General features: G+C 55.0%; 2 protein-coding genes across 2 annotated transcripts; both read left to right on the forward strand.

Moving 5' to 3' along the window:
- The first annotated feature begins 332 nt into the window (after window positions 1-332).
- Window positions 333-1,058, forward strand: BHLHA9 (basic helix-loop-helix family member a9). Its single transcript, XM_045525475.1, has one exon. The coding sequence runs from the start codon at window positions 333-335 to the stop codon at window positions 1,056-1,058; it is 726 nt and encodes a 241-aa protein (XP_045381431.1).
- A 7,458-nt stretch (window positions 1,059-8,516) lies between these two features.
- Window positions 8,517-20,494, forward strand: TRARG1 (trafficking regulator of GLUT4 (SLC2A4) 1). The gene is made up of 3 exons (XM_045526988.1): window positions 8,517-8,903; window positions 19,996-20,172; window positions 20,273-20,494. The coding sequence occupies exons 1-3, from the start codon at window positions 8,517-8,519 to the stop codon at window positions 20,492-20,494; spliced, it is 786 nt and encodes a 261-aa protein (XP_045382944.1).
- Window positions 20,495-24,617: the final 4,123 nt, after the last annotated feature.

Below are 24,617 nucleotides of genomic sequence, written 5' to 3' on the forward strand. Positions count from 1 at the left end.
AAGAATGTGGAACCCAGCGAGCCCAGGGGGGCTCCGGAGAGAGGCAGAGCAAGCTCCCTGTGGGGCTGGAGCACGGCAAGGTGTGCACAAGAATCTGCAAGCTTCCTTCCTTGCCTGCTTCCTTCCTCTCGGTTCCTCCCTCGCCAACCTACCTGGGGGCAGGTAATAAAGCAGGAGGAGGGAGATGGATGGATGGGGAGGGCGGGGAGCCACGTGGTGCTACAAAGCCCAGCTAGAGAGGGCCTGTCCAGGGAGTGTCCGGCGTGCAGGAGCCAGCGCTCGGGGGGACAGTCAGCCTCGCGAGCCGGAGCAGCTGGGCCTGGGTGGAGGCCATGCTCCGGGGAGCGCCAGGACTAGGCCTCAGGGGCCTGAAGGGGGCCGAGGGCTCTGCGGAGGACTTGGGGAGCTCTTGCCCGGAGCCCGGGAGGGAGTGTGGGGTGCTGCGGGAGAACGGCGGCCCCCGCGGCCTGGCCGAGGCGGAGGAGCCGGCTGGCAGGAGGCGCGCCCGGCCGGTGCGGTCCAAGGCGCGGCGCATGGCGGCCAACGTGCGGGAGCGCAAGCGCATCCTGGACTACAACGAGGCTTTCAACGCGCTGCGCCGGGCGCTGCGGCACGACCTGGGCGGCAAGAGGCTCTCTAAGATCGCCACGCTGCGCAGGGCCATCCACCGCATCACCGCGCTCTCCCTCGTCCTGCGCGCCAGCCCCGCGCCCCGCTGGCCCTGCGGCCACTTGGAGTGCCACGGCCAGGCCGCGCACGGCGGGGGCGCCAGGGACGCCGGCTGCAGCCCTCCGCGGCCCGAGCTGGCGTCCGCAGGGCCCAGCCTCGCGCGTCGGGACGCTGCCGGTCCCTTCGTGCCACCCGCGCCGCGCTGCGCCTCGTGCTCCCAGCACACGGACCTGGGACGGCCCAGGCCACCGGTGGCCGAGGCGCCAGGCTTAGCCCAGGCCTCCGGGGGAAGCTGGCGCCGGTGTCCGGGGGCTCCCTCTGCTGGGCCGCTTCCCTGGCCGCGATGCTACCTGCGAACGAGCCCGGGGATGGGCTACCAGCACTCCTGACCCGGCCACCGAGCTAGCGTGCTGGCAGACCTGCAGGGAGGCCTGGCTGACAGGATGAGTACAAACGGGAAGACTGCAAACACGTCCTGGACAGAGCAAACCTGAATGGGCTGAGACGTGGGGGACCAGGGGGGAGCAAGCGGCCTTGCCAGCGGGAAGGAACTCTGGGGACTGGGGCTGTACCCCTACATCCCAGTCTAGGGTGGCAGCTCTGAGAAAGGAGCAAGATCCTGCTTGGCTCTTACGTTTGGACTTGAACTCGTCTTGGAAAGTGGCCTATGCATTCCTGTGCCTCTGGGCCCTATTTTCTCTTGCTGCTTTTTGGGAGAGCGAGGGCTTTTCCACAGGAGGACTTGTGTGTAGGAATGTGGGCGGGCACCTGTGGTGTGGTCTGATGGCACAGTGTGGGTCCCCTTCCTCTGTCTGTGCTGCTGCCCCAAGTCTGATCGGGAGAGGCAGTCAGAAGCAGCCAAATAAAAAGGAAAAACTATGATCTCTGTCTGCTACCACGACTCCACTGGTCCCCGTGGTCAGGGTGGCAAGAAAGCCTGGAGGCTGGGGGCTCACCGTGGAATGTTGGGCCAGGGTCTAAAGCCCACAGGTAGGTACTTGGGGGCATCAGTTCATGGCAAGACCCCAGGTGTGCTGAGCGCTGTGGGGGGCCCAAGGGGAGGAAAGCAACATCCAGAGATGACACTCCTCCCTGTGTCCCTGGGGGTGGGAGAGGACATTATTTGAAGAGGGGCAATGGGGCCTGGGAGGCTAAGGATGTGGTCAGCCTCATCTCTGTCCCTCCCTGCAGAACTGCTGTCTGCTGTGAGCGCAGTGAGGGCAGCCAAAAAAGGAGTCTGGGCCAAGGGGAGGAACCTGAGGGCAGGGCCAAGGATTGGGGATCCGTAGACCTGCATGGACCCCGAGTGACAGGCAGATAGTACTCTCCGGGCCTCTGTGATGAGGGGCAGACTTGGGATCCAAGAAGGATTCTGGGGAGGGGGTTGAGAGGAGAGGGGCTTCAGGCCAAGGCTGCTGAGGGAGTGGAGGCACATCCAGCTCCCCCCAAAATCCTGGAGAACTGCCCGGCCTCTCAGATGAGCCAGCGTCTGGCCTAGCTCAGGCTGAGGGGCTAATGTTGCAGGTGTTGCTTGTGGGGCCAGATGCTGAGAACCCAGATGCGCTAAGGGGAGGCCTGACGGCTTTCTGGTCTCTTTGGAGAGCTCAGCATGGGGGCTCCACAGAAGCTGGAGAAATGCCCATAGGCATGGACCCAGGGGGCAGTGAGGGTTCCTCAGAGCGGCTGAGGAGAGGCCCACTGCCATAATTCAAGATACCTTTGCTTTCTTAGCACTGCTTTCCCAGCACTGGCTGGCACACTCAGCATCCTGTCCCCAGCCACAGGCTTCAGGGCTCCCAGTTTCACAGTCAAGTCTATGGCACAGACCACAGGAAGTCTTTGACTCTGGGGCAGAGAGGGCACAGGGTCCAGCCAGGAGCAGCTGGGACTCTGGCCCCAGCCCTGCCCACCAAGCCTGACAGCGCCACCGTCTGACAGTGGAGAGGAAAGAGCCAGATCTGCCGGGGACCCGGCCCCTGCTGTGCCACCTCTCTCAGCCTCTAGTTCCTCACCTCTGACACGGATCACGACGATCCCACCTCAGGGTGGCTGTGAGGATTGACACTGGCTGAAGGTGTGCAGTTTCTGGCAATGAGCGGGTGTTCCACAAATCGTTACTCTTTGTGTACTCTTAGAATCTTGTGCGGGACCAGCCTGGACAGTGCTTCAGCCTTGTTTCAGCCTCAGGTGTTTATTCTTTGGAAACGTGATGAAATGGCCAGCAAGTCCCGCTTTCCTAAACTGCAGGATTGCAAGAAATCAGGGTTCTTCTCACCCAGCTGCTCTCCCAGCCTGGGAGCAGTGAGGGCGCCCTCTGCAGGTGGAAGTGTGGCATGCAGCAGCCGTGTGCGCTGCAGGAGGGATGTGACAACACCGGGCTTCTGTTTTCTCCTTTCTGTCCAGCTGAGCGACCTTGAGCAAATCACCTAGGCACCCTGAGCCTTAGTGTTCTCATCTGTATAATGGACTAAAATAAGTACTTACAGCATAGGCTGCTGTGCAGACTAAATGAGATAATACTTTAAAAGCACTTAGCATACTGCTCGGCCCACATTAAGCACGCACAGAATGGCAGCCACTAAGACATTCTATTCACAACGTTGTTATAAGGAGAGAATGCATGGGAAGGAGTTTTATAAACTTTAAATTTCAAAACACATTAGCTATTATCATTGTTTTACCAGGGCTGTGTGTTTGGCTGCACACATCATCTATTTGCATGCTGATAAGTATTTGCTTAACATTGTGAGGTTTTTTTAAACGTGTGCACACTTGTGTGTACTTATATAGGTGTGTGGGTGTGTCGATATTTTTGTGTGTATACATATACATATCATCTAACAGATACCCCTCATCTCCCTGATGATGTAGGACAGCAGTCCCCATCCTTTTTGGCACCAGGGACCAGTTTCATGGAAGACAATAATTTTTCCATGGACTGCAGGTGGGGGTGGGGGGATGGTTTTGGGATGATTCAAGTGCATTACATTTATTGTGTACTTTATTTCTATTATTATTTTGTAATATATGATGAAATAATTATACAAACCTCTGTGCTAATGATAATCTGTATTTGCAGCTGCTCCCCAGCCCTAGCATCACTGCCTTAGGTCCACCTCAGATCACCAGACATTAGATTCTCATAAGAAGTGTGCAATCTAGATCCCTCAAACGCGCAATTTACAGTAGGGTTTATGCTCCTGTGAGAATCTAATGCTGCCACTGATCTGACAGGAGGCAGAGCTTATGCAGTGATGCAAGTGATGGGGAGCAGCTGTGAATACAGATGAAGCTTTGCTCACTCCCCACTGCTCACCTCCTGCTGTGCAGTCCGGTTCCTAACAGGTCATGGGGGTGAGGTGGGGGGTTGGGGACCACAGTTGTAGGGGTTCCTAGGCCAGAACAGCCTTCATTATCTGCCTTCCAGGTTTTCTGGAACCCTTGCTTGATTTTTTAATCTGCTTCCCAAGATCATATCCATTCTCCAAGATGACTGATTTGCTGTGAAGAAAAGATGAATTTGTGAGTTGTTTTTTTTTCTTTTTAGACAAGGTCTCACTCTTTCACCCAGGCTGGAGTGCAGTGGCACAGTCATAGCTCACTAGAGCCTCAAACTCCTGTGCTCCAGCGATCCTCCTGTCTCAGCCTCCCAAGTAGCTGGGACTACACACTTGCACCACCATGCCTGGCTGATTTTTCTTATTTTTTTGTAGAGACGAGGTTTCGCTATGTTGCCCAGGTTGTTGTCAAACTCCTGGACTCAAGTGATGCTCCTGTCTCGGCCTCTCAAAGTGCTGGATTATAGGCCTGAGCCACCACACCCAGCCAAATTTGTGATTATTAAAGAAATAGAGGTTATCAGCCAAGACCAGATATGTTTGTCCAAATATAGGGGAAAAGTACAATGATAGACATGAAATGCATATGAAAAGAAAAATGTCAGAAAGGGAAAACACACATGTAAGACAGAGCTGCTAAGTTATGGCCAAAAGATATGAAGAACTGATAGACACACACAAAAAATAACCTATACATATATAAGGTTAATACCAACAGTGCACTCAAATGGTACTCAAAGGAGAGGTGACTTTTAAAGGGCAGGTAACAATAGCAATCGTTCACAGCACTTTTAGCAGCTTTATGGCTCACAAAAGGCTGTTGCATGCTCAGTCTCTTGGCTCCTCTTAGGAAGCAGGAGCTTTCCAACCCCTTCCTTTGCAGCTGCCTTCCTTGCAGGGAATAGCACCTGCCTCTCTAGCAATGAATGAGAGAGACATAACAGCAAAAACAAATAGCAATGACAAAACGCAGTGTTTTCAGGGATGTGGAGAAAAGGGCACATTTTACAGATGTCTAGTTGTACCGTGTATCTGTTCCTTTTCTGATAGAGAACAATTTGGCAAAATCACCATAAACCTATTGCAAGGGGGTAATCCAAAAGGAAAAACACATTTGCAAAAATGTGGTCACGCAGCCCTGTACATCATACTGAAAGATTTGAAACAACACAAATGCCTGATCATAAAGACGTGGCAGCGCAAGCTCTGTTATTCTAACAAAATGAACATAAAGGTGAGTTAAAAGAGCAGATCCCAGTTACCACGCAGACAAGCAAGCAGGTGTGTGAGCAGACCTGGAGGGAACTTGGAGGGATAAATGCACCTTCATTTTCATTAGAGTCTCCATATTTCTTACTAAAAGGTGAAAGCTCTGTCTCCTCGGGATAACTCCGAAGAGCAGTAGGGGTATATTTTGATCAAGGACAGAAAGGACGAAGTATCACCCGGTGAAGGGACCCCCTCCCCTCGCTGGATGTGAAATTCTGGGGTACTTGCTAACGGGAGCATGATCACATCGAGTTTTCTTCACACTCGCACAAGCGTGTGTGTGTGTCCACAAATGCCAGGAGGCTGCTGTGGCCCCTGAAGCGAGGTGAGCTGGATCCGAGAAGGCTTCAGCAAGAAGAGGGGGTTGCTGAGTCACAGCTGCCCTGTCTGCCCCGTGGGGTTTCCTGACACCCAGTGAGATGCCAAGGGTCCAAAGGGCTGTAGGGTGCACACATGGCAGGGGGGCGTTATTTCCTCTTTCTCTTGGGCCAGGCTTGATCTTACCTACACTTCTGAGGTTTCTTCCCTGCCCCACCTCACCCCCCAAAGGACCTGCAGTTTGCAGGGCCACTGTTCACACCCCAAACCTCTCTCAGCATCCTTCACATGTAGGGTACACAGAAGGTTGGGGGTGGGCAGAGGTGGAATTAGTGTCAGTGTGGACACGCCCTGGGCATTTGGTTGGTGTTTTCTTCTTCCTCTGGCCACCCAGCCAGCCTTACCGGTGAGCCAGGCCCTGGCCTAGGGAGCTGGGGTGCACGTGCCCCTTTCTGGGAGCTCACAGCCCAGTAAGGAAGGGGAAAAGACAGAAGAATGACTTTCTTCAGTTCCCTGCATCCACACCAGAGGGCAGCTAGGCCAGCCAGCTGGGGAACAGAAAAAGGCCAGGCCACTTGTCCAGCCGGGCCAGGACCCCCGACTCAGGCCCCCAGAGGCAGACCACATAAGCATGGAATTGGCCCAGGAATTCAAATCCCTTCTAAAGGCTGCAGCTGGCCCAGCTGTTGCAGGAAATTGGCCCAGGATTCCCAGGTCTGCATGTTAAGAAAATTCTGAAACCCCAATTTTTATGTGAAATGAATTTTTAAAAAATGTGTTGAGTCAACACTGTGCAGGTCAAACTCACTTTGATGAATATAGCCCGTGGGCCTTCATGTGAGAACTTAAATGGGACCCTACCTGGGGCAACTGCAGACTGGAGCGGGACCCTGTGCAGCTAGCCCTGGAGCCACACCCGCTGCGGCTTCTCCGTCCCCCGGGTTTCTACCCGACTCTAGTCATCCTGCTCATCACCACCGTGCCACTAGGTGGCGCTGCAATCCTCGGCATCTTACACTGGCGGAGCAAACCGGGGTCCGCAAGAGCCCCCACCCCAGCCCGTCCCGGCAACCTCGCTGCCAGGGACTACTCTGGGGACTTCTTGGCTTTTTTGCCCCCTCTTTTTATTTAATCAAAATTTTAATAAATAGTAAATGTATTATTTAATAATAAATAAATTCTTTGTGTCTGGTTCCTTTTGTCCTCTAGGCCAGGACTGCCCAATAGAAATCATGCGAGACATTTTTAATTTGAAATTTTCTACTAGGCACATTTAAAAAAAGTAAAAAGAAACAGATGAAATTAATTTTAATAATGCCTTATTGAGCCTTACATATCCAAAATATTATCATTTCAATATGAATCAATATGAAAAGTTTTTATTTATTTCAATAGATTTAGGGGGTACAAACGTTTTTTGTTACATGAATGAATTGTATCATGCTGAAGTCAGGGGCTTTCAGTGTGCCCATCACCAGAATAGTGTACATTGTACCCAATAGGCAGATTTTTATCCCTTGTCCCCCTCCCACACTCCCCCTTCTTAGTTTTCAATGTCCATTACACTGATTTATGACCAGATATATCCCTTGTTTAGCTCCCACTGGTAGGTGAGGACATGTCGAGTTTGTTTTCCCATTCCTGAGATACTTCACTTAAGATAATGCTCTCCAGTTCCATCCAAGTTCCTGCAAAAGACACTATTTCATTACCTTTTATGGCTGAGTAGTACTCCATGGTATATATATACCACATTTTCATTATCCACTCATCCATTGATGGGCACTTAGGTTGATTCCTGAAAAGTATTAATAAGGTATTTTACTGTTTTTTTTTTTGGACCAAGGCTTCAAAATTCAGTGTGTATTTTATACTCACTGCACATCTCAACTTGGACTAGCCACATTTTAAGTGCTTAGCAGTGCTAACATGTGGTTAGGGGCTACCAAATTGAGCTAGGCCACCACAGGCCCTGCCAAGGACTTTGGAGGACTTTGGAGGACTTTGCTCCCTGCTCTTTGACACGGCAGAAAAGCGCTGTTGGGCCTGGGACCCCTTTTACCCAGCCAGGTAGGACCCTCCAGGGGCTGCACTGCTGCTCGTATCTCCCCTGCCCCTGGAGCCAGGACCCAGGCTTTGGCCTGGATGTCTCTAGGGATTGGGGGGGGGGGTCAGGGTCTGGGTGGGATGTGGCAGGTGGGCCCCGGGCCCAGCGTTCCCAACTGAGAGGAGGAAGCACGAGCCTGCTGTGGCAGAAGAGAGGAGGGCTCAGTCCCAGGACACCTGGAGACACACCCCATTGTGACCCACTTTGTCTTGTTCCTCATCCGAAGCCCCCTGCCCCGAGGAGCAGACCCTGGGGCTGTGATGGAAAGCAGAGGCCGTCCCAGGTCCTGCTGGGCTGGGCTGGGCTGTGCCAGGCCGGGCAGAATGCTGCTGGGTGATTCTCTGGGGAAAGGAGAATTGAAAGGGAAAAGCATCTCCAAGGAGGGCGGAGAGGGAGGGAGGCTGTTGGTGCGGGCACACACACACACACACACACACACACACACACACACAGCCTCCCTGACTTAGCCTAAGCCTTACTGGGAAGAGGAGCACTCTTTGCTCTGCTCTCTGAGCTTTCTATTGCTTCCCTGCCCATCTGAGCTGTCAGCAGCGCCAGCAAAGTTGGCCTCCAACTTGAACGGAGCTGAGGGCTGGCTCCAGCTTCCTGCGAGCTCCCCGGGGCAGCAGGCAGGCCCCGGCCTCCGAGCTCACCTGGCCTTGAGAAGCCCACGCGACCCTCCCAGCACCCAGCTGGCCCTTGGTGCCCTGGGTGATGCTTCTGCCCCTCCCTGGGGCCAGGGAATGGTGCCCTGAGGTCCCTCTGGAGCCCCTTCTCCCAGCCTGGAGCTAGAGCAGCGCGAGGCCCAGGCCAACATGGCCAACCTCCTGCAGCCTCAGTTTCCTCCAGCACAGGAACCGGGCTCCACCTCACCCCTGGACCTGCCGGAGATGGAGAAGCTCCTCACCAAGGTAGAGGACAAGGATGACAAGACCCGGAATCTGTCCAAGTCCCTCTCAGGGGGTCTGGATCTGGAGCAGAATGGCCATAGCGTGCCCTTCAAGGCGATCTCTGAGAAGCACCTGGAGGCCTCACTGCCGCGGTCCCCGTCGCGGGCCAGCTCGAGGCGAGCATCCTCCATCGCCACCACCTCGTGTGCCCAGGACCAGGAAGTCCCCAAAGATTACCTCATCCTTGCCATCGCCTCTTGCTTCTGCCCCATCTGGCCCCTCAACCTCATCCCCCTCATCTTTTCTATCATGGTAAGTGCTGCTGCTTGTTCCAGGGGCTGGGCCCAGGGGTGGGCAGGCCTGTCCCCCGGGCGGGCACCAAACACACTGCCCAGGGTGTAGAGAGAAGAGAGCTTCGTGCTGGGGGCTGGGGAAGGAGCCCCTTCCTTCCTTGCCCTAGGAGAGGGGCCGAGCTTCTGTTTGCTGTCCTCTTTCTCCTGTGCTTCAGGGCCTCACAGCTGGCTTTGCACCTATGGCTGCTGGGGACAGGGACTCGGGAGCTGCCTGGGGCTAAATCCTGCAGCGCAGACACATAGCCAAGTCGGGGTCTTGCTTTCTATTGAGGGGCAGACTCCCCCTAAAGGCATTCCTGAGTGGGGCTCTGTCTCAGCAGAGGTTGTAGCCAGAAGGGGGTCCCAGGGCCGGGTGATCCCAGGAAGGGAGCCAGGCCCCCTGGGCATCCTACCAGCCTTTGCCAGCTCTGGTTTCCAAGAGCCAGCAGTGGCTCCCCTGAGGGGCACACAAAGAGGGGAGGGTTTGCAGGCTGCTCCGCAGGACGAGGGGAGTTTGCCCTGGAGGCCTCTGGACCTCGGTGGTTGTACTGATTTCAACATCTGACTTCAGGGCAAGGAAGGGCTGGGTCACAAGTGAAAAATTTGAGTCAGAGAGCACAGCCAGCCATGCCAGGGAGGGGCATGTGGCCTAGTCTTTACTTCGGTAAGGTTTTGAGTGGATCATCTTATATTGTCCTCAATCTAAGCCATTTGGGGACAATATAAGACATTAGAGCTACTTACAGAGGATCCCACAGAAAATGTTGGTAGGTGTTGGCAAGTGACAGTTCCAGGAAAGGGGGAGAGAGAGAGAGAGAGAGAAAGAGAGAGACAGAGGAAGCTAGGCATGGCAATAACTTTCAGAATGAGGTTAGGAGCCCAGGCTGGTCAGGGCCAGAGCACTGGGTGGGGTGACACTGTTTGCTCCCCTCTGGAGTGACTGCTGCTGAGTCATCTGTCGCCAAGCCCCCAGGAGCTGTGCTCACTCTGGGCTGTCCTCTGAGACATGTTTCTTCAAACACCTCTGTTCACTTCACCAAGGCTCAGGCCCCAGCCAGGGAAGCCTTCTCTGCCCCACATGGAATCCAGTGCCACCTTCCAGGACATCAGGGGACACTGGCAGAACTCCTGAGTCCAAGGGACTTGGCATGGGCTCAAGAGCCAGGGCTGGGCAGGGCCCAGGGCCGGGGCCTTCCATGGAGCTTCCTGTGATGCCTGCTACACTCGGGGACGGCTGGGGGCAGAGCCAGGTCCCGGGGTGCAGCCAGTGGCTCTGGGCAGGGACAACCTCTTGGTTACAGGGAAAGGCCCCAGGAGGGAAGACAGGCCTTGGGGAGGGAGCCACGCAAAGGCTCAGGAGAGAACAGTTGCTAGAATCCGTCTCCTGGTGGGGGTGGCAGGGTGCAGGCTGGGTAGGAGCCGCTCTTGTCAAAGGGAGCCCGAGTCCAAGGCTGTGAGACCACGGAGCCCACCCCAGAGCATTTCTACACCCTTTTAAGGGTCTTGAGTCAGGTCTGATGGTCACTGGGTTGGGTGCAGGGAATATGGTGCTAACCAGACACCACTGCCAACTCCCAGGAGCCTCCAGCCCAGTGGGAGAAACTTGTAAACAAATCCTTACAACGTATGGTAAGAAGCACCCATGCTAGACATAACCACAAGGTAATTACGTGGCCTTGGGCACGTCATTCAAATTCCTCTTCTCAGCATTCCCATCTGCAAAATGGGTATAACCGTTAATACCTACATTAGAAGTGAGAGGCCCACAAAGTGCTTAAGTGCACAGTGTGCTGTTATTACATGGTAACAGTAATTAAGTGGCAGCTGGGCGGCTCCCTGGTGGGGGATGGGAAGCCATTGTGGGCTTTTAAAAAAATACCTTTATTGAGATATAATTCACATACCATTCAATTCTTCCATCTAAAATGTGCAATTCAATGGTTTTTAGTATATTCACAGACAGGTGTGACATTAACCACAATCAATTTTAGAACATTTGCCTCCTCTCCAAAAGAAACTCCTTTAGCTATCACCCTCCACCCCAGTCTCCCCCAGCACAACGCAACCACTAATCTTCTTTCTGTTTCTATAGATTTGCCTATTCTGGAAATTTCAAAATGGAATCCTATAATGTGCAGCCCTTTGTTGCTGGGGTCTTAGCGTAATGTTGTCAAGCGCCACCCCTGCTGTAGCACGCACGTCACACCAAGAGGGGTTTGGTGCAGGGTGAGAGGAGGGGCTGAGGGGATGAGGCTGGCATTCAGGAGAGGGGGCCTTTGCAGGAACGTGCAGGTGACAGGTGAAGAGAGGCCCGGACCAGGGTGATGGCAAGGGGCAGAGGGGGTTCTGCTGGATGACCCTCACTCATTCAGTCAACTCAGATGGCAGCTTGCTTGTTTCGAGGAAAGTGAGTGGTAGAGGGCAAATAGGCTCCCCTGGGAATGAATGAACCAGGCGCTGTGCTAGGCACTGGGGAAGTGGATGGATAAGATAAGTGGATGGCCTGTTTGCCAGGGTACAAGGATGTGAGGGTGTGACGGGGGAGGGAGGCGGCCAGGGACTCGCTCTAGCAATTTGTTTTATCCTGGTGGTTCCAAAGAGCTGCTGAAGAGTTTTGAGCAGAGGCGTGGTGTGGTCAGTGCATATTTTAAAACCAACTCTCAGCTGCGCTGTGGGAGCTGGGCTTGAGCAGGAAGACCCGTGGGAGGCTCCTGAGATAGTCCTGGCACGGTTGATGGGGATGTGGACTCGGCACGAGGCCCAGCAGGAGAGCTCTGAGCAGAGACCTGCAGGGAGGTGGGAGCAGGGTTTGCTTCCGGCCCTGGCTGTGGCACTCGGAAGTACTGGAGCCGTCCTAGAGAGCTCTGGGGACCTACAACATTTAGGGCGTGGGCAGAGGGACACGGACAGACAAGGGTTTGGAAAGGAGACTCCGGGAGGTGGGAGGCAAACTGGAAAGGAGGGAGACACGCCAGGGAGGAGCGAGTCTGAGGAAGGAGGGAGACAGTCTGATGTGGTGGAGAGGCCAGCTTCATGGGGGTGTCCACGGGCTCAGCCATTTATTCATCCCTGGTGCCCTGGGGATGGAGAAGCCTGGACAAAAGGGAGAGGGTGACTGATGGGGAAGCAGAGAGATGGGACCCAGAGCCCCAGAAGGAAGACTCCCCCACCTCCCCTGCTCCCTGGGAGCCTAAAGGCCCAAAGGCCACATGGGCAGGGGCAGATGGAAATACTGAGAGAGATGGGAACCAGTTCCTGCTGCACGGCCTTCATGGGGCACATGGGACAAGGTCATCTGCTGAGAACTAGGGGCCTGGTAGCAGAGGGGAGGGGAGGTGACCAGGAACAGGCTGATGGCCAAGGGCTCTGCCGAGGGCTGGGTGGTCACCAGCCTACCCGGGTGGGATTTTCTCCACCTATAGGTCTAGGTTCACAGACGTGGGTATTGGGTAGATCCAAGGCTGAGGATGGCAGAGATGCCTCAAGAACAGGCCCAGGTGGCACAGAAGATGCTGGCAGGGGTGGTTGAGATGATCCTTGGAAGGGTTGGGCTGGGAGTGAGGCTGGGAAGATGGTGACATCCTCAGAGGAGAGGGAGGGGTTGTGGGCTGGGGCTCAGAAAAGTCAAAGGCCATGGGTGGGGGGTGAGAGAGATGTTGGGGGCTGAGATTTCAGAGCAGGAGCCAGGTGGGGCGACCTCAAGGGGTGGAGTGTAGTTGTGGAAGGGAATTTCTAAAGGGAAATATCAGGAGCCAGGGAGAAGGAAATCAAGGGAACACAGTGTTGAGGGATGATATTATTAATTTTCACCGAGCACCTGCTAAATGTTAGACACAGTTCCAAGTCCTAGTTCCTAGGACACTCCTGTTTCCCAGGCAGGGAGGAGGTCAGTTATCCATGTAAGGTGGTGACACTCAGTCCCACCCAGTGGCAGCACAGGTGAGAAGGACAGAAAGTGTGGTAAGAGAGGAAGTCGCCCATGCTCATGTCTCCAGGTCCTGAGGGTGGACTTCAGAACTCCTCATCGGAAGTTCCCGCATCAGTTACCAAGTGAAGGCTCAAGCCGTTGACCCCAGGGATGGAAGGAGACCCACAGCCTCTCTAGAGCTTGTTACTGTCTGCAGAATGCTCCAACGTGAGCTGGACAGAGACTGGTTCATTGTCCCCATTTCACAGATGGGCAACTGAGCCGAGCAGAGCAGTGCCTTGCCCACAGTCCCACAGCTGGTGAGGGGCATGTCAGCTGGATGCAGAATCCACTATTCTCTCCACGGCCCTACCCGCACCTAGGTGAGGGGACAAGGACGGTGTGTGCTTCCCAGGAAAGCCAAACCTTTCAGGCATTTGGGCAGGGAAGGAGGAATTCCACTTCCTTCCCTCTTTCTTTGCCTTCCCTCCCAACTCTCCTTCCACATGACTAACCCCATCAGTGGGAGACCAGTGGGCCAGCAGCCTCCCACTGAGGCTTTGACAGGGGCCTGCTGTGACCAGGGCTGGTGGATCAGGGGTCCCACCTGAGAAGCTGTGATCACAGGTGTCCAGACCCAGTCCTGCTCAGCCTGGAAGCCTCCTGTGAGCCTCCAGGGCTGGCCAGATTTTACTTCCGGGTCACCTGAGAAATAGCGGTGTTCCTCCATGTTGGTCAGGTCTGACAGTGAGGGCAGCTGGACCCCAGCAACGGGCCTTCAGTCAGCAACAGCGATAGAACAAGCGTCAGACAGCCCTGGGTGCGCATCCCAGCTCCGGTCCCTTTGAGCCACGTGACCATGTCCACATCACTCAACCTCCCTCCTCGGCCTCAGTTTCCTCATCTATAAAACAGATATAATAAAACCATCCACCTCATAGGGCAGTCCGGGCGACTAAAGGAGCTAATATGTATGAAAGAGCCTGGCACATACTAAATGCTTAATAAACGGAAGTGGTTGCTGTTATTAACACTAAACGAACTTTGCAATGTCAGAGGGAAGGGCAAATCCCCAGTGGACAGGCGATTTTGACCTTACCCAATTTGGGGATAATGGAGTCTCACCCCTCATGACACCACCTGGGGGAGGGGACAGCCCTGCTTGTGGCTTCGGTGGGGCCCCGAGCAGCCCCTTCTGTGTGGGCTGTTGCTGCAACATGTGGGAGCGCCATGGAGATTGAGTGGCTTCAATGTTTCCCTTTTTAGGTATTTTTTGTAACCTAATTGTGTAGTGGATGTGCTGTTGGACAGCACATTTTGTCACACTTCCATTCACTTCCGAGTTCGTCCTTTCACTCAGCAAGCGTGCTGAGCCCCAACCAAGGCTGGCAGTCAGCTGGCACGCAGACACATGGCTTCAGATAGTGACAGACTTCTGAATTGGTGGGCAAATAGCTGCTGTGTCAAGCCCTATGCATGGCCAACCCCTCCCTTCCACCATTGCAGCTGCCCGGGCTCCTCCCCCGGGACCTCCCCCACCCCTTCCCACTCTGCAGCCACTGAAGGGTTAACCTGTAGTCAGGGCATTCCAGACACAATGGCACCGGAGGGGAGAGAGGGGTGTGAGGGAGCATGGAGGAGCACATTGCTTTGCCTTGACCTGCCAGGAGATGCTTGTCTCCGTGGAAGGACTAATGGCCCATCAGCCCCGGCACATCATATCAGCTCTCCTAGGATGGGCTGGGCTTGGCCCAGGGGTCTCCGGTGACAGAAGCTCTTGCCCCAGAAGTTCTGTTGCCACCCTCTGCCTGGTTTCAGCCTTTGGCAACTGTCCCCTGCACCCTGCCTGCCCCACCCACCTGCCCCCACCCGCTCTCACACTCTTCCCAGTGTCTTTCCTTGCTGATCTATTGACCTGAACTCATTTTCTCCCACTCTGTTTCCACAGGTACTGCAATCACAAGTGATCTATTAATGCACAGCCAGTACAACCACTTGTGCAATTATCATTGTTGTGCCTTTACTTTGAGTCATTTTGTATATGGGGAGACGATGCCATTGAGTGGGGATGGGAGAGCAGCAGGTAATTTACTCATTAAAAAGAGATGAAGGGTCTCCTCCCATCCCTGGGGCCACGGGCTGGTTCTTCGTTTGGTAACTAACGGGAGGACTTCAGAAATGAGTGCCAGCGGAGGTGAGGCGCTTCTCTACCTTGACAACAGCCTGTGAGACAGGCACCTTATCCTCATTTTACAGGGGAGGGACCGAGGCTTGCAGAGATCAAGTAGTTTGCCTGAGGCCACCAGCTAGCAGGAGGCAAGCCCAGGACTCAGCGCCAGGAGGCGTGACTCTTCCGTTCTGCTGTCATAGGACAAGAGGCCCGTGCCCCTCACTTCTCAGTCCTGGTCCTCCAGGCCAAGGAGGCATTGCGGGACATTTTCCTTCCACTTTACAGACCAGAAAACTAGGATTTGCAGGATAGTGGTGAGGTTTACACTGGACAGTGTGTCAAAAGTGCCTGGCACAACAAAACGATGCAATCAGATCGGCCTGCTCTACTCATTCGGTCCCAATGCATCTCCTTCAACGGTGTCTCTCGGGCTCAAAGTAATGTGTGTGACCGAGATGCGTGGCCTCATGGCTCTGTGGATAAAGGAGAGGCTGGACTTAGCTTCCCTCTGTCCTCCCCATTCCACCTCTCTCACACCCCAGCCGGCACACTGTGCCTCTCTCCACGGTCCTGAAGGCACAGCTGTTCCTCCGGAAAGTGGGGAGCAGGCCTCCTCCCAAATCCTGCTCCTTTCCCCCTGCATGTCATGCTTACAGCTAAGAAGTCCCTTGGTAACGATTCAAGGTGGCCTTAGAATTTCTAAAGGCAAAGTTCCTAGAAATCCTTCATGCCTTTCTGCATGTCGCTCCCTCTTCCTCCTCTCTGTGGAGTCACTGAAGTCCTGAGTTCAGTGACCTGAGTTGGCTGTACAGGGAGCTGGAGGTGGCATGGGCTAGTGGGTGGGGCTGGGCCCCACATGCCAGGTGTCTTTCCAGCGGGACCTGTGGCCCTTATTTCTTTCACAAATCTTCTATTAATTTTGAACATTCCATTGGCTAAGTTCTGTGGTTAGAAAACAGACCCTCCTCTTGTTCCTTTTCTTTTACTGCTTATTCTTTTCTTACTGAGAACTTACTGAGAACCTCCCAGGGCCTGGCCCTAATTAGATGTGAGGGATACCAGGGTGGAGGCTGCATGGTCCCTGCCCTCAAGGAGTTTACATTCTAGAGAAGGAGAGCGACACAGCCACAAGAAACGATGACACAAGGTGGTAAAGGAGAAATGAAGCGTTGTGTCGGAGGCTTTCGGAGCCCCAAGGAGTAGCTGATTAATCGCCTGTGGGAACCCAGGAGGGTTTTACTGGAGGTGACTCTTGAAGGATGAGGAGGAGCTGTGGAGGTGGCGATGTGGTGACAAGGAAGGGTATTCCAGCACGGAGAACAGGACGTGCAAAGGCACCGAGGCATAAAGGTGTATCCTTTTCACGGGGAGTCCTGTGACCAGGCTTGGCTTTTTAAAGATCTCACCTTGGCTATAATATCAAAGAAAGGTTGGAGGGAGCAAGGCTAGGACAGAGAGACCAGGAAGGTGGTGGCTGATGAAATCTCCAGACGAACAAATTGAGGAGTGGCCTGGAGAGGCAGGAACAGACATGAGGGACAGACATTAGAGAGGTGAGGTGGCCAGGATTTCATACCTAATTGTATTTGAGGGTTGGGGGGAGACAGAGAAGCAGTCCAGGAGGGGAGATACCAGGATTCTCTCCTGGAAATGGAGCTGTAGGGAAGAGCCCTGCAATGCATGCCAGAGTGAATTTTGCTCGTTGCACAGGGTTAGGGGTTAAAGGTGAGGGTGGAGGAAGCACCGTGCTTGATGGGGAGGATGGAAACCAGGAGGAGCCTCCCACATCCTCTCATCACAATCAGACTGGGTGGACAGGAGAGAAGGAAGAAACAGAGAGGGAAGAGGAGTGGTAGGTTCCTGGACACAGTGTGAACATATCACTAACATCCTAACTGGAACGTTCCTGCAGGTGAAAGGGATGCTCTCGGTAATTTCACCCAGGTCTACCGAGCTGACTGTTCTCCTAGAGCAGACCCTCCTCCTCTGCTGGGGTGGATGCGTTGTGGTTCTTTTTCCTTCTCAGACTCGAGGAGGGGGAAGGGACTCTCCTGATAACACAAACATTATAACATTACAATGCTTGTGGGCACTTGCTATTGCCAGGCACCAGGCTAAGCCTCTCTACTTGGTTATATCATTGGATCCCCACAACATCCCAGTGAAGTGGGTACTATTTTTATCCTAATGTCACAGAGGAGGAAATTGAAGCATAGAAAAGTAAGTCCCTTGTCCAGGGTCGCACAGCTAGTAAATGGTGGCGCTGGGACAGGCGCCCAGGTGGCCTGGCTGCAGAACCTGTGCTCCTATCCGACTGCCCTGCTGGGAGGCTGGAGACCACACCTGCTCCTGCTTGTGTCCCCTCCATGTCCAGGTGGGCTTGTGAGTCTCAGCAGGGGCTGGAGCCTGAGCCCTACCTGTGCCTCCTCCTCAAGCCAGACCCACTTTCTCTTTCCTCTAACTGGTTGACATTGGTCCATTGTCACTAAGAACTCTGAAGCCCAGAGGCATGAACACTTACAACTTTGTGCCCAGACCCAGCTACAGACCTGTCAGGGTGTGAGCCCACCTGAACTTGCCTTCATCCGGTCCCCAGGAGCGCTTTCCTCCTCTGTCCACGGGTCCTCCCTGGGCTCAAGTCCAGACCTCAGCCTCTCTCTGCTGCCCTGGGACGTCGTGGCTACAGTCACTCTTTGTCTCATCACCCTCTCCCTCTTTGGTAGGGCTTTTCCTCTCCCATCTGGAAGAAATCCTCGGCTTGTCTCAGCCTCAGCAGCTACTCTGCCTCCCCCTCCCCCCATCCACAGCTAAACTCCTGAGAGCCGTCTCCACTTGCTGTCTAGACTTCCTCGTCCCCCACTGCTGCACATACCCCTCCATTCCAGTGTCTACACCTGCTACTCCTCCAAACCTCTCCTGCCAAGGATGTGTACATCCTTGCATTGTCAAATAGTTTAGTTTTGGTCCTTATATTGCTCCACCTGTGTGCATGACATGGCACCACCAGCTAATCCCTCCTTGACACTTGCCATCTTGGGCTTCCCGGATGCCGCTGTCTCCCACTCCCTCTGTCAGCTCCAGCCGCACTGGCCTTCATCCAGTCCCGCCTGCTTTCTCAGTCAGCAACTGTTTATTGAGCCGCTATGTATCAGCCATGCAAGGCCTTGGCGTCTGGCGTCCCTCTGCCTGGAACCCTCTTCTTCCTTTCGGAAAAAAATCTGTTTAATCCTTTCTCATCCTTCACATCTCAACTCAAATGTCCTTTCTCCAGGAAGTCTCCCCTGACTCTTCCATTTTATGGCTCTCATAGTATCATGCACCTCTCCTCGGTCACGCCACCCACAGTTACAATTTCACCTTTGTGTGATCACGAAGGGGGCCGAGAGCGCAGGAACTGGGGCTCTCACACCCGGGGCCCAGCACAGTGCCTGGCGTGAACATCTGTGGTGTGAAGTGCTGGTGTGTGGAATACAAAGAACAGAGATGGGAGCTGGGGGATATCTGGGGGCTGTTGCCACCGCTCAGGTGAGAAGTGGTGCTTGGAACTAGGGCAGGGGCAAGGAAGTTAGAGAGGGCAGGAGCACGGGAATGGACTAGGAGAGGAAGCTCGGTGGCAGGTGGGATGGCAGACGAGTCGTCACCAAAAGGAAGGAATCCGGGCTGCTGCCAGTACCTGGGGCTTGGGCAAGTGGAGGAGACACACGGGCAAGGAGCAGAGGGAGTTTTCATTGGGGTGAGGGTTGTGAGAATCTGAGAGGCGAAGAGGACAGGGCCCTGGGAGGTGCGGGGGCAGGGAGGGCACCTGCACGAGAGAACAGAGAGGAAGGTTCTCTGAACTCCAGCTGCTGCTTCATCAGGGAAGTGGGGTGGCACTGCCAACCTCCTGGGACGGTTCTGAGGCTAAATGAAATAATTTAGGTACAGTCCTTAGCAAGCTGCCTGGCACAAAGTAAGGGCTCAATAAGTCATTGTCCTCATCATCTTTACTTAACTACATTCCCATGCTGAACTCAGGAGCCTCAAATAATCAGAAAACAAAATCAGCGAATGACTGCCCTGAGGCCCTGAAAACAGCCACTCTGCTAGGGACCCCTGCCGTGCCCCTTCCTAGGCAGGCTGGGGTGAGTCCAAGAAGTCTGAGGAGAAAAAAGGGAGTTCAAGAGCTGGAGGATCGGGAGGTCTTGGGGACACCCCTAGCCAGCAGGTGGGCCCTGATCATCACAGGCAGGGCCACAGGGCCACCCTTGGAGATGCTGGGGACACGTCTTCTGCCAAGGCACCCTCCCAGGATCCTGTCTGCCTTTAAACTCTCCATCCCCACCCTCATCCACCTGATCAACTGGGTTCAAGAAGAGCAGAGCCCACAGGGAAGGAGCAATACGTAAACTGGGCCCTGCGAAGCCACGGCTCTGCCCGGCCCCAGCCTTCCCAGGCAACCTCAAGGCGCCTCACCTTTCCCGTGCAATCTGGAAAGGGGGCGTGGTTGAGCAAGGATGTGGGTCTTGGATGGGAAACAGAGGCAGTGAAGATAGTGCCCTTTTTCTCCTTCATGGCAAGAGGGGGGCTTGCAGAGGAGACAGGCACGTCAGGTTGTAGGAAAAGCCCCAGGGCATCCCAGTGTGGCTGCAGAATTGAGTCTGGGGCTGGGGTCCTCAGGGGCCTGGCCAGTCTGCTCCTGCCAGCTGGCCTGGACCTGATCCATCCTCTCAGACCTCCACCTGACACCTGCAATGCCACCCTGCCCTGTCACCATCCTGAGGAAGTGCCCTGCAGTGCTGGGTTCTGCTCCCAGCTGTCTCTGGTGGTGAACCGGGCGCTTGGTTACAGGTCCTCACAAGAGGTCCTCTTAGTCCCCCCTAGGGGGGCTGCTGCAGTGTGGGCTGCCATCGGGACAGGGTGTGTTGGGGGGCCCAGGCTAGCGCTGCCCCAGGGCTGCCGAGGCCCGCAGAGCTGACAGGCAGTCTTCCTGAGGTCTCTGCCGTCCTCTCTCCGCAGTCTCGAAGCAGCGTGCAGCAGGGGGACCTGGATGGGGCCCGGAGGCTGGGCCGCCTGGCCCGGCTGCTCAGCATCACCTTCATCATCATGGGGATTGTCATCATCATCGTGGCTGTGACCGTCAACTTCGCAGGTGAGGCCCAGTCCCTCGGCCCAGAGGGAGCCAGCATGCTTGGGGTGAGGCCTGCCCACAGTGTAGCCTGGCCCCAGGGGCAGCGTGGGGGGTGAGGGCAGGGTAAGAGCCCATGGGGACCATAGCCTTAGCCTCTCACTCCAGGAAAGTGGCCCAGTCCCCGGCAGTGACCGGCTGAGTAGGGCTGTTTTGCTGACTTGTCTTATGCCTGAGAGTGGATCAACAGAAAAGGGTGTGGGAAGAGCACAGGCCCAGCAGCTGGCTCTGATGGCCCCGGGACCTGGGCCAGCGTCCTGCCTGGCTGAGCCTCACTGTTTCCAGGTACAAAGTGGCAGGAAGGAGCCTCCAGCACAGAGGCTTTTGTGAGCATCCTCGGAGATAATGGATGCAACTGTGCTCTGTCAACTGTGGGCTCAGTACATAAACATCCCTGGGGAGACATCAGGATATGCCAGATGCAAATTGCATATGGTGCAATTCAGGAAGTAGCACTTCTGTGGGCACCAAAGGTGGCCCAGTGAAGTTACCCAAGCAGGGCAACCATTTTCAAAGGGGACCCTTGGCTGCTCACGAGGCCCATGCAGCTTTGTGAGTTTTGGGGCTATCCACATTAGAATTTTCTATCTTCTTCCATCCACCCACTCACGCTGGGAATCCTCCGAGCATCTCTGCCCATTCCAGGGATCAACCTAAGCTTTTCCCTTAAACACCTTGCAACTCAATGTGTGCCCCATGGACCTGCAGCAGGGGTCACCAGGAACATATCGGGAATACAGAACCAGGCCCCATCCCAGACCCACTGAAAGGGAATCCACATTTTAATAAGATTCCCAGCCCAGTTGTTAAGGTTTGGGCGTCCCTAATCTAAAGTGTGGAGTGCTCAACTTGGGGCAGAAAGCCTGGATGCAGCTATGGATCGTGAGCAACCCTGGTCACTTAGGACAGGGAGGAGACTGGATGTATAACCAGCCTGCCTGGGTTCCGAGTCCAGGTCCTGCACTTTCTAGCTGTGTGAATTGAAGCATGTTCCGTGAGCTCTCTGAGCCTCAGTTCCCTCCACCAGTGCAGAGTCTGACTGACACACAGGTATGTGTGAAGCAGGAGCCCACTGGCCCAGGGCACTAGCTTCAATGTCACCTTATGATGGCTCAGTCTCCTTCGCCCTGCTGCTACTTGTCATTTAGCCAGGACTCTTTCCATGCCAAGTGGAAATTCAAATTGGCAAAGGAAATTTGTTGCCTTTCACTAAAAAATTCAAGCACAGGTTGTCCTATCTTTAGGCATGGCTGTATCCAGGTGCTCAAACGATGCTGACAAGAATCTGTCTCACTCTCTTGTCCTGCTTTCCACTGTGTCGGCCGCATTCCCAGGCAGGATCTCTCCTTAATGCTGGCAACATGGCAACCAGCAGCTCTAACAGTGGCCCTAAGAGTGGCACACATTTTAATCAGTCTGGTAACTAAACAAGGAAACAAAGTGCCTCTTTTGTCAACAGTTACAACAAAAGTCCCAGAACTGATTCGGATTGGCCTGTTAGGGTCACATGCCCACCTTTGAACCAATCACCAGGGCTGCCGTCCTCTCATTGGCAGGAGTTCAGTTCCACCAAGAGCCCCAAACCAAAGAGATCCCCAACCCTGTACCTTATCCCTGTTATCATTTGCCACTAGGAAACAAAAACCCAAATCCTTAAGTCAGGGACTTGAAGAGCCAATGCTATGAGCTCTGTTCTGCCATGACTGTTCTCTTTACAGTTCAGAAGAAATAACACTAACCGGGGAGCTGTGCCAACAGAGGCCGGCCCGGCCAGCCCGAAGGCTCTGAACACACATACCCACGCACCACAGAGGACAGGGTGGGTGCTGCCAAGTGTCCACCTGTCCCCAAGCTCCAAAAGCACAAACTTGGAGGGAAACCCCCAAGTCACCTCATTGTCAGCCCACATCAGATGGGAAAATCTGGAAGAAGGAAGAAGGGAGGGAGGAAGGGAGGGAGGGAGGAAAAATTACTGTGAAACCAAGAATAATGTGGTTTAATTTCATGGACACGTCCCAGCATTTCGACCCCAGTGCTCTGGCTTGTTTCACACCCCCACTCCTGGGCTATCCCAAGCAGCACAAACTGCCCGAATGAGAAGAAAACCGGCCCCACGAACAAGACAAACTTTGCTGGAGAAAGACGCGGCACAGTCCCTTGGTGTCTGTGGACCAGGAGCAAAGAAATGGGACTTTACCTTTTGTATTTTTCTGGAGGCGGAAGGAAACAGACTGTTCGCATGCTTTGTGCCACATGCCTGCTGTGATCCCAGCCGGTGCCCTGGGCTCAGGGGCGGAGCTGCCTTCAGCACAGGCCCTCGGTCCCCTCAGGCATGCGGGGTGTGCAGCTGCCCTGGAAAGAGGCATCTGTCACACTTACATCCTCCGTGGCAAGGTGAAGACAGGTACAGGGACAGCATGACCCATGGGCCTCTTTCCAAACTTTTCAGCTCAGGAGTGTCTCTGTTGAGGACTCTGGTCCCAGCCTATCTTCCAGGACAACCCAGTCTGCCTCTTGCTTCCTACCTGTGCTGCAGCCTGGGGCACTAACCAAGAACTCCCGGGACCTGCCCTGCCCTAGGTCAGCCAGTGGGGAGGTGTTGAGATCGGGCTGGGGTCTGAGCTCCTGTCCTGCTATGGTCGCCTCTGTGGTCTGGGGTACAAACTTGGGGCCCCATGCAGAGTGGCTCAGGTGGGACATGACTTCAGGCTCCCATCCCAGCCCCATCTGATGCTCTGTGCTTGGCCCTCTGTCGCTGGCCGTCCACAAACAGCAAAAGCTTTCCCTGGATGCGGCTTTGGGACCACGCCTGGGGGGACTTGCCATGGGCTCCCAGGCTGTTAGGGGCGCTACCTGTAAGGGAGTGTGCCAGAGAGTTTTTATGAAGATTTATTGTTTGGGGTCTAGGGAGTCCTAAGACAGAGGGAAGGCTTAGCTGAAGGGTCCAGTCTGCAGGTGAGTGGGGAGCCCCTGGTTTGGGGATACACTCATGTGTCCAGAGGCAGGGGCTGGATGCCGTGGCCTCTATGTCTTAGGACCTAATGGGAAAGGAGCCAGGCAGGGCCCTTGGCCTCCTCCCTGGTTTTGAGCCCCATGATTCTGCCCAGATTTCTCCCTGGCACCTGCTGTACACACAGGGGCCTTGCCTGCTCCTGCCTGCCCTGCCGGCTTCAGCTCCCAGGCCCTGGGGAGGGATGCTCCCAGCTTTCTTGCCCTGTGAGTCCCCACCAGGGTCACTCCCCTCGCTGGATGGGCAGGTTCCCAGCCACAGCCAGACTGGCCTGAGGTTGGCAAAGCCTGTGTCCCCTGCACCCTATCAGGACCCTTGTGCCTCCACTCCAGGGCCTTGCCTGCCGCCCCAACCCTCCTCAGAGGCTGCAGGGAGGAAGAGTGGGTCAGTACAGAGGCTCTGCCTGTCAGGAGGGGCTTTGGGCCCTGTGTGCAGCTGCAGCTCAGCCTTCCGGAAAGGGCCCGTGTGACCACCGGGAGGGCAGGGGTGCAGGGCCCAGGGGTGCTGGGGGATCCTTTGGCACTGGTGTTTCTATGTCTGTCCCCCTCCTGGGAAATAAGCTCCAGCCTCTCCCAGTCCTAAAGCAGGGACTGGTTGGGTTTACTTTGTGGGATCTTTGAGGCCAAAATAGAGATGTCCTGTTTGTCACAGGGAGGGGTCTGTGAGCCCAGGTACTTGTGTCACTGGTGAAGTCAGGCCAGGCCAGGGGAGGCAGAGGTCTCTGGAGTTGGCCGCTCACAGCTCCAACTCTGGAAGGAGGGGGGTCATGAGTGACTGTCTCCTGGTAGGCCCAGGGGTCCCCAGCTTCAGCAACCCAGGGAGAAGAGAAGCAAACTGGATGGTTGAGTGACAGTCACATGGGGAAAATGGTACAGAGAAGGGACTGTGTGTGCAGCCTGTGTGCAGGGCGCAGCACTCCCAGACCTTCTCTGCCCTCAGCAGTCACAGCCACACAAACAGGCTCTACTATGCACTCCTTTTGCACTCGCATGCGCACGCACACACGTTCATTCAGACTCAAAACCAGGACAGCTGAGGGCCCTGCTTAGGTGAAGCCTGCAGAAGCCAGGAATGGGCACAGCTGGAACATTCAGGCAAGGATGGCTGGAGAGCTTCCTATTGGTGCCAGGGACAAAACTCAGAGGCCCCAGAGCACAGGGCAGGAGGAGGGCTCGGTGCCCTGGAGGAGAAAGCCATCCTGGACACCAGGAGACCGTGAGGGAGGGAGGGTCCCCACAGCCCCTGCCCCAGGCAGCCTGGCATCTCCAGGCTAAGTGGAGGTTGGAGGGGACAGTGGCCCTGCTGTCGCAGCTCCAGCTTGGATCCAGCCACCAGCTGTGTAAAGACAGTGGTCCCTGCCCCAGCCTTTCCCCATATCCCATAGGGAGCAGCAAGAACTGCCCCTACCACCGCCACCAACACATGCACCAGTGATGCTTCTGT

The sequence above is a fragment of the Lemur catta genome, chromosome 15 (genome assembly GCF_020740605.2).
Source record: "Lemur catta isolate mLemCat1 chromosome 15, mLemCat1.pri, whole genome shotgun sequence".
NCBI classification, from domain to species: Eukaryota; Metazoa; Chordata; class Mammalia; order Primates; family Lemuridae; genus Lemur; species Lemur catta.

What these genes read in the sequence shown, in the direction of transcription:
- BHLHA9 (XM_045525475.1), top strand. Translation starts at nt 333, where the DNA reads ATGCTCCGGGGAGCGCCAGGACTAGGCCTCAGGGGCCTGAAGGGGGCC.
- TRARG1 (XM_045526988.1), top strand. Translation starts at nt 8,517, where the DNA reads ATGGCCAACCTCCTGCAGCCTCAGTTTCCTCCAGCACAGGAACCGGGC. An exon ending in CCCTCATCTTTTCTATCATG is followed by an intron (nt 8,904 to 19,995) that starts GTAAGTGCTGCT and finishes CTCTCTCCGCAG; the next exon opens with TCTCGAAGCAGCGTGCAGCA. An exon ending in AGGGAGCCAGCATGCTTGGG is followed by an intron (nt 20,173 to 20,272) that starts GTGAGGCCTGCC and finishes CTCTCACTCCAG; the next exon opens with GAAAGTGGCCCAGTCCCCGG.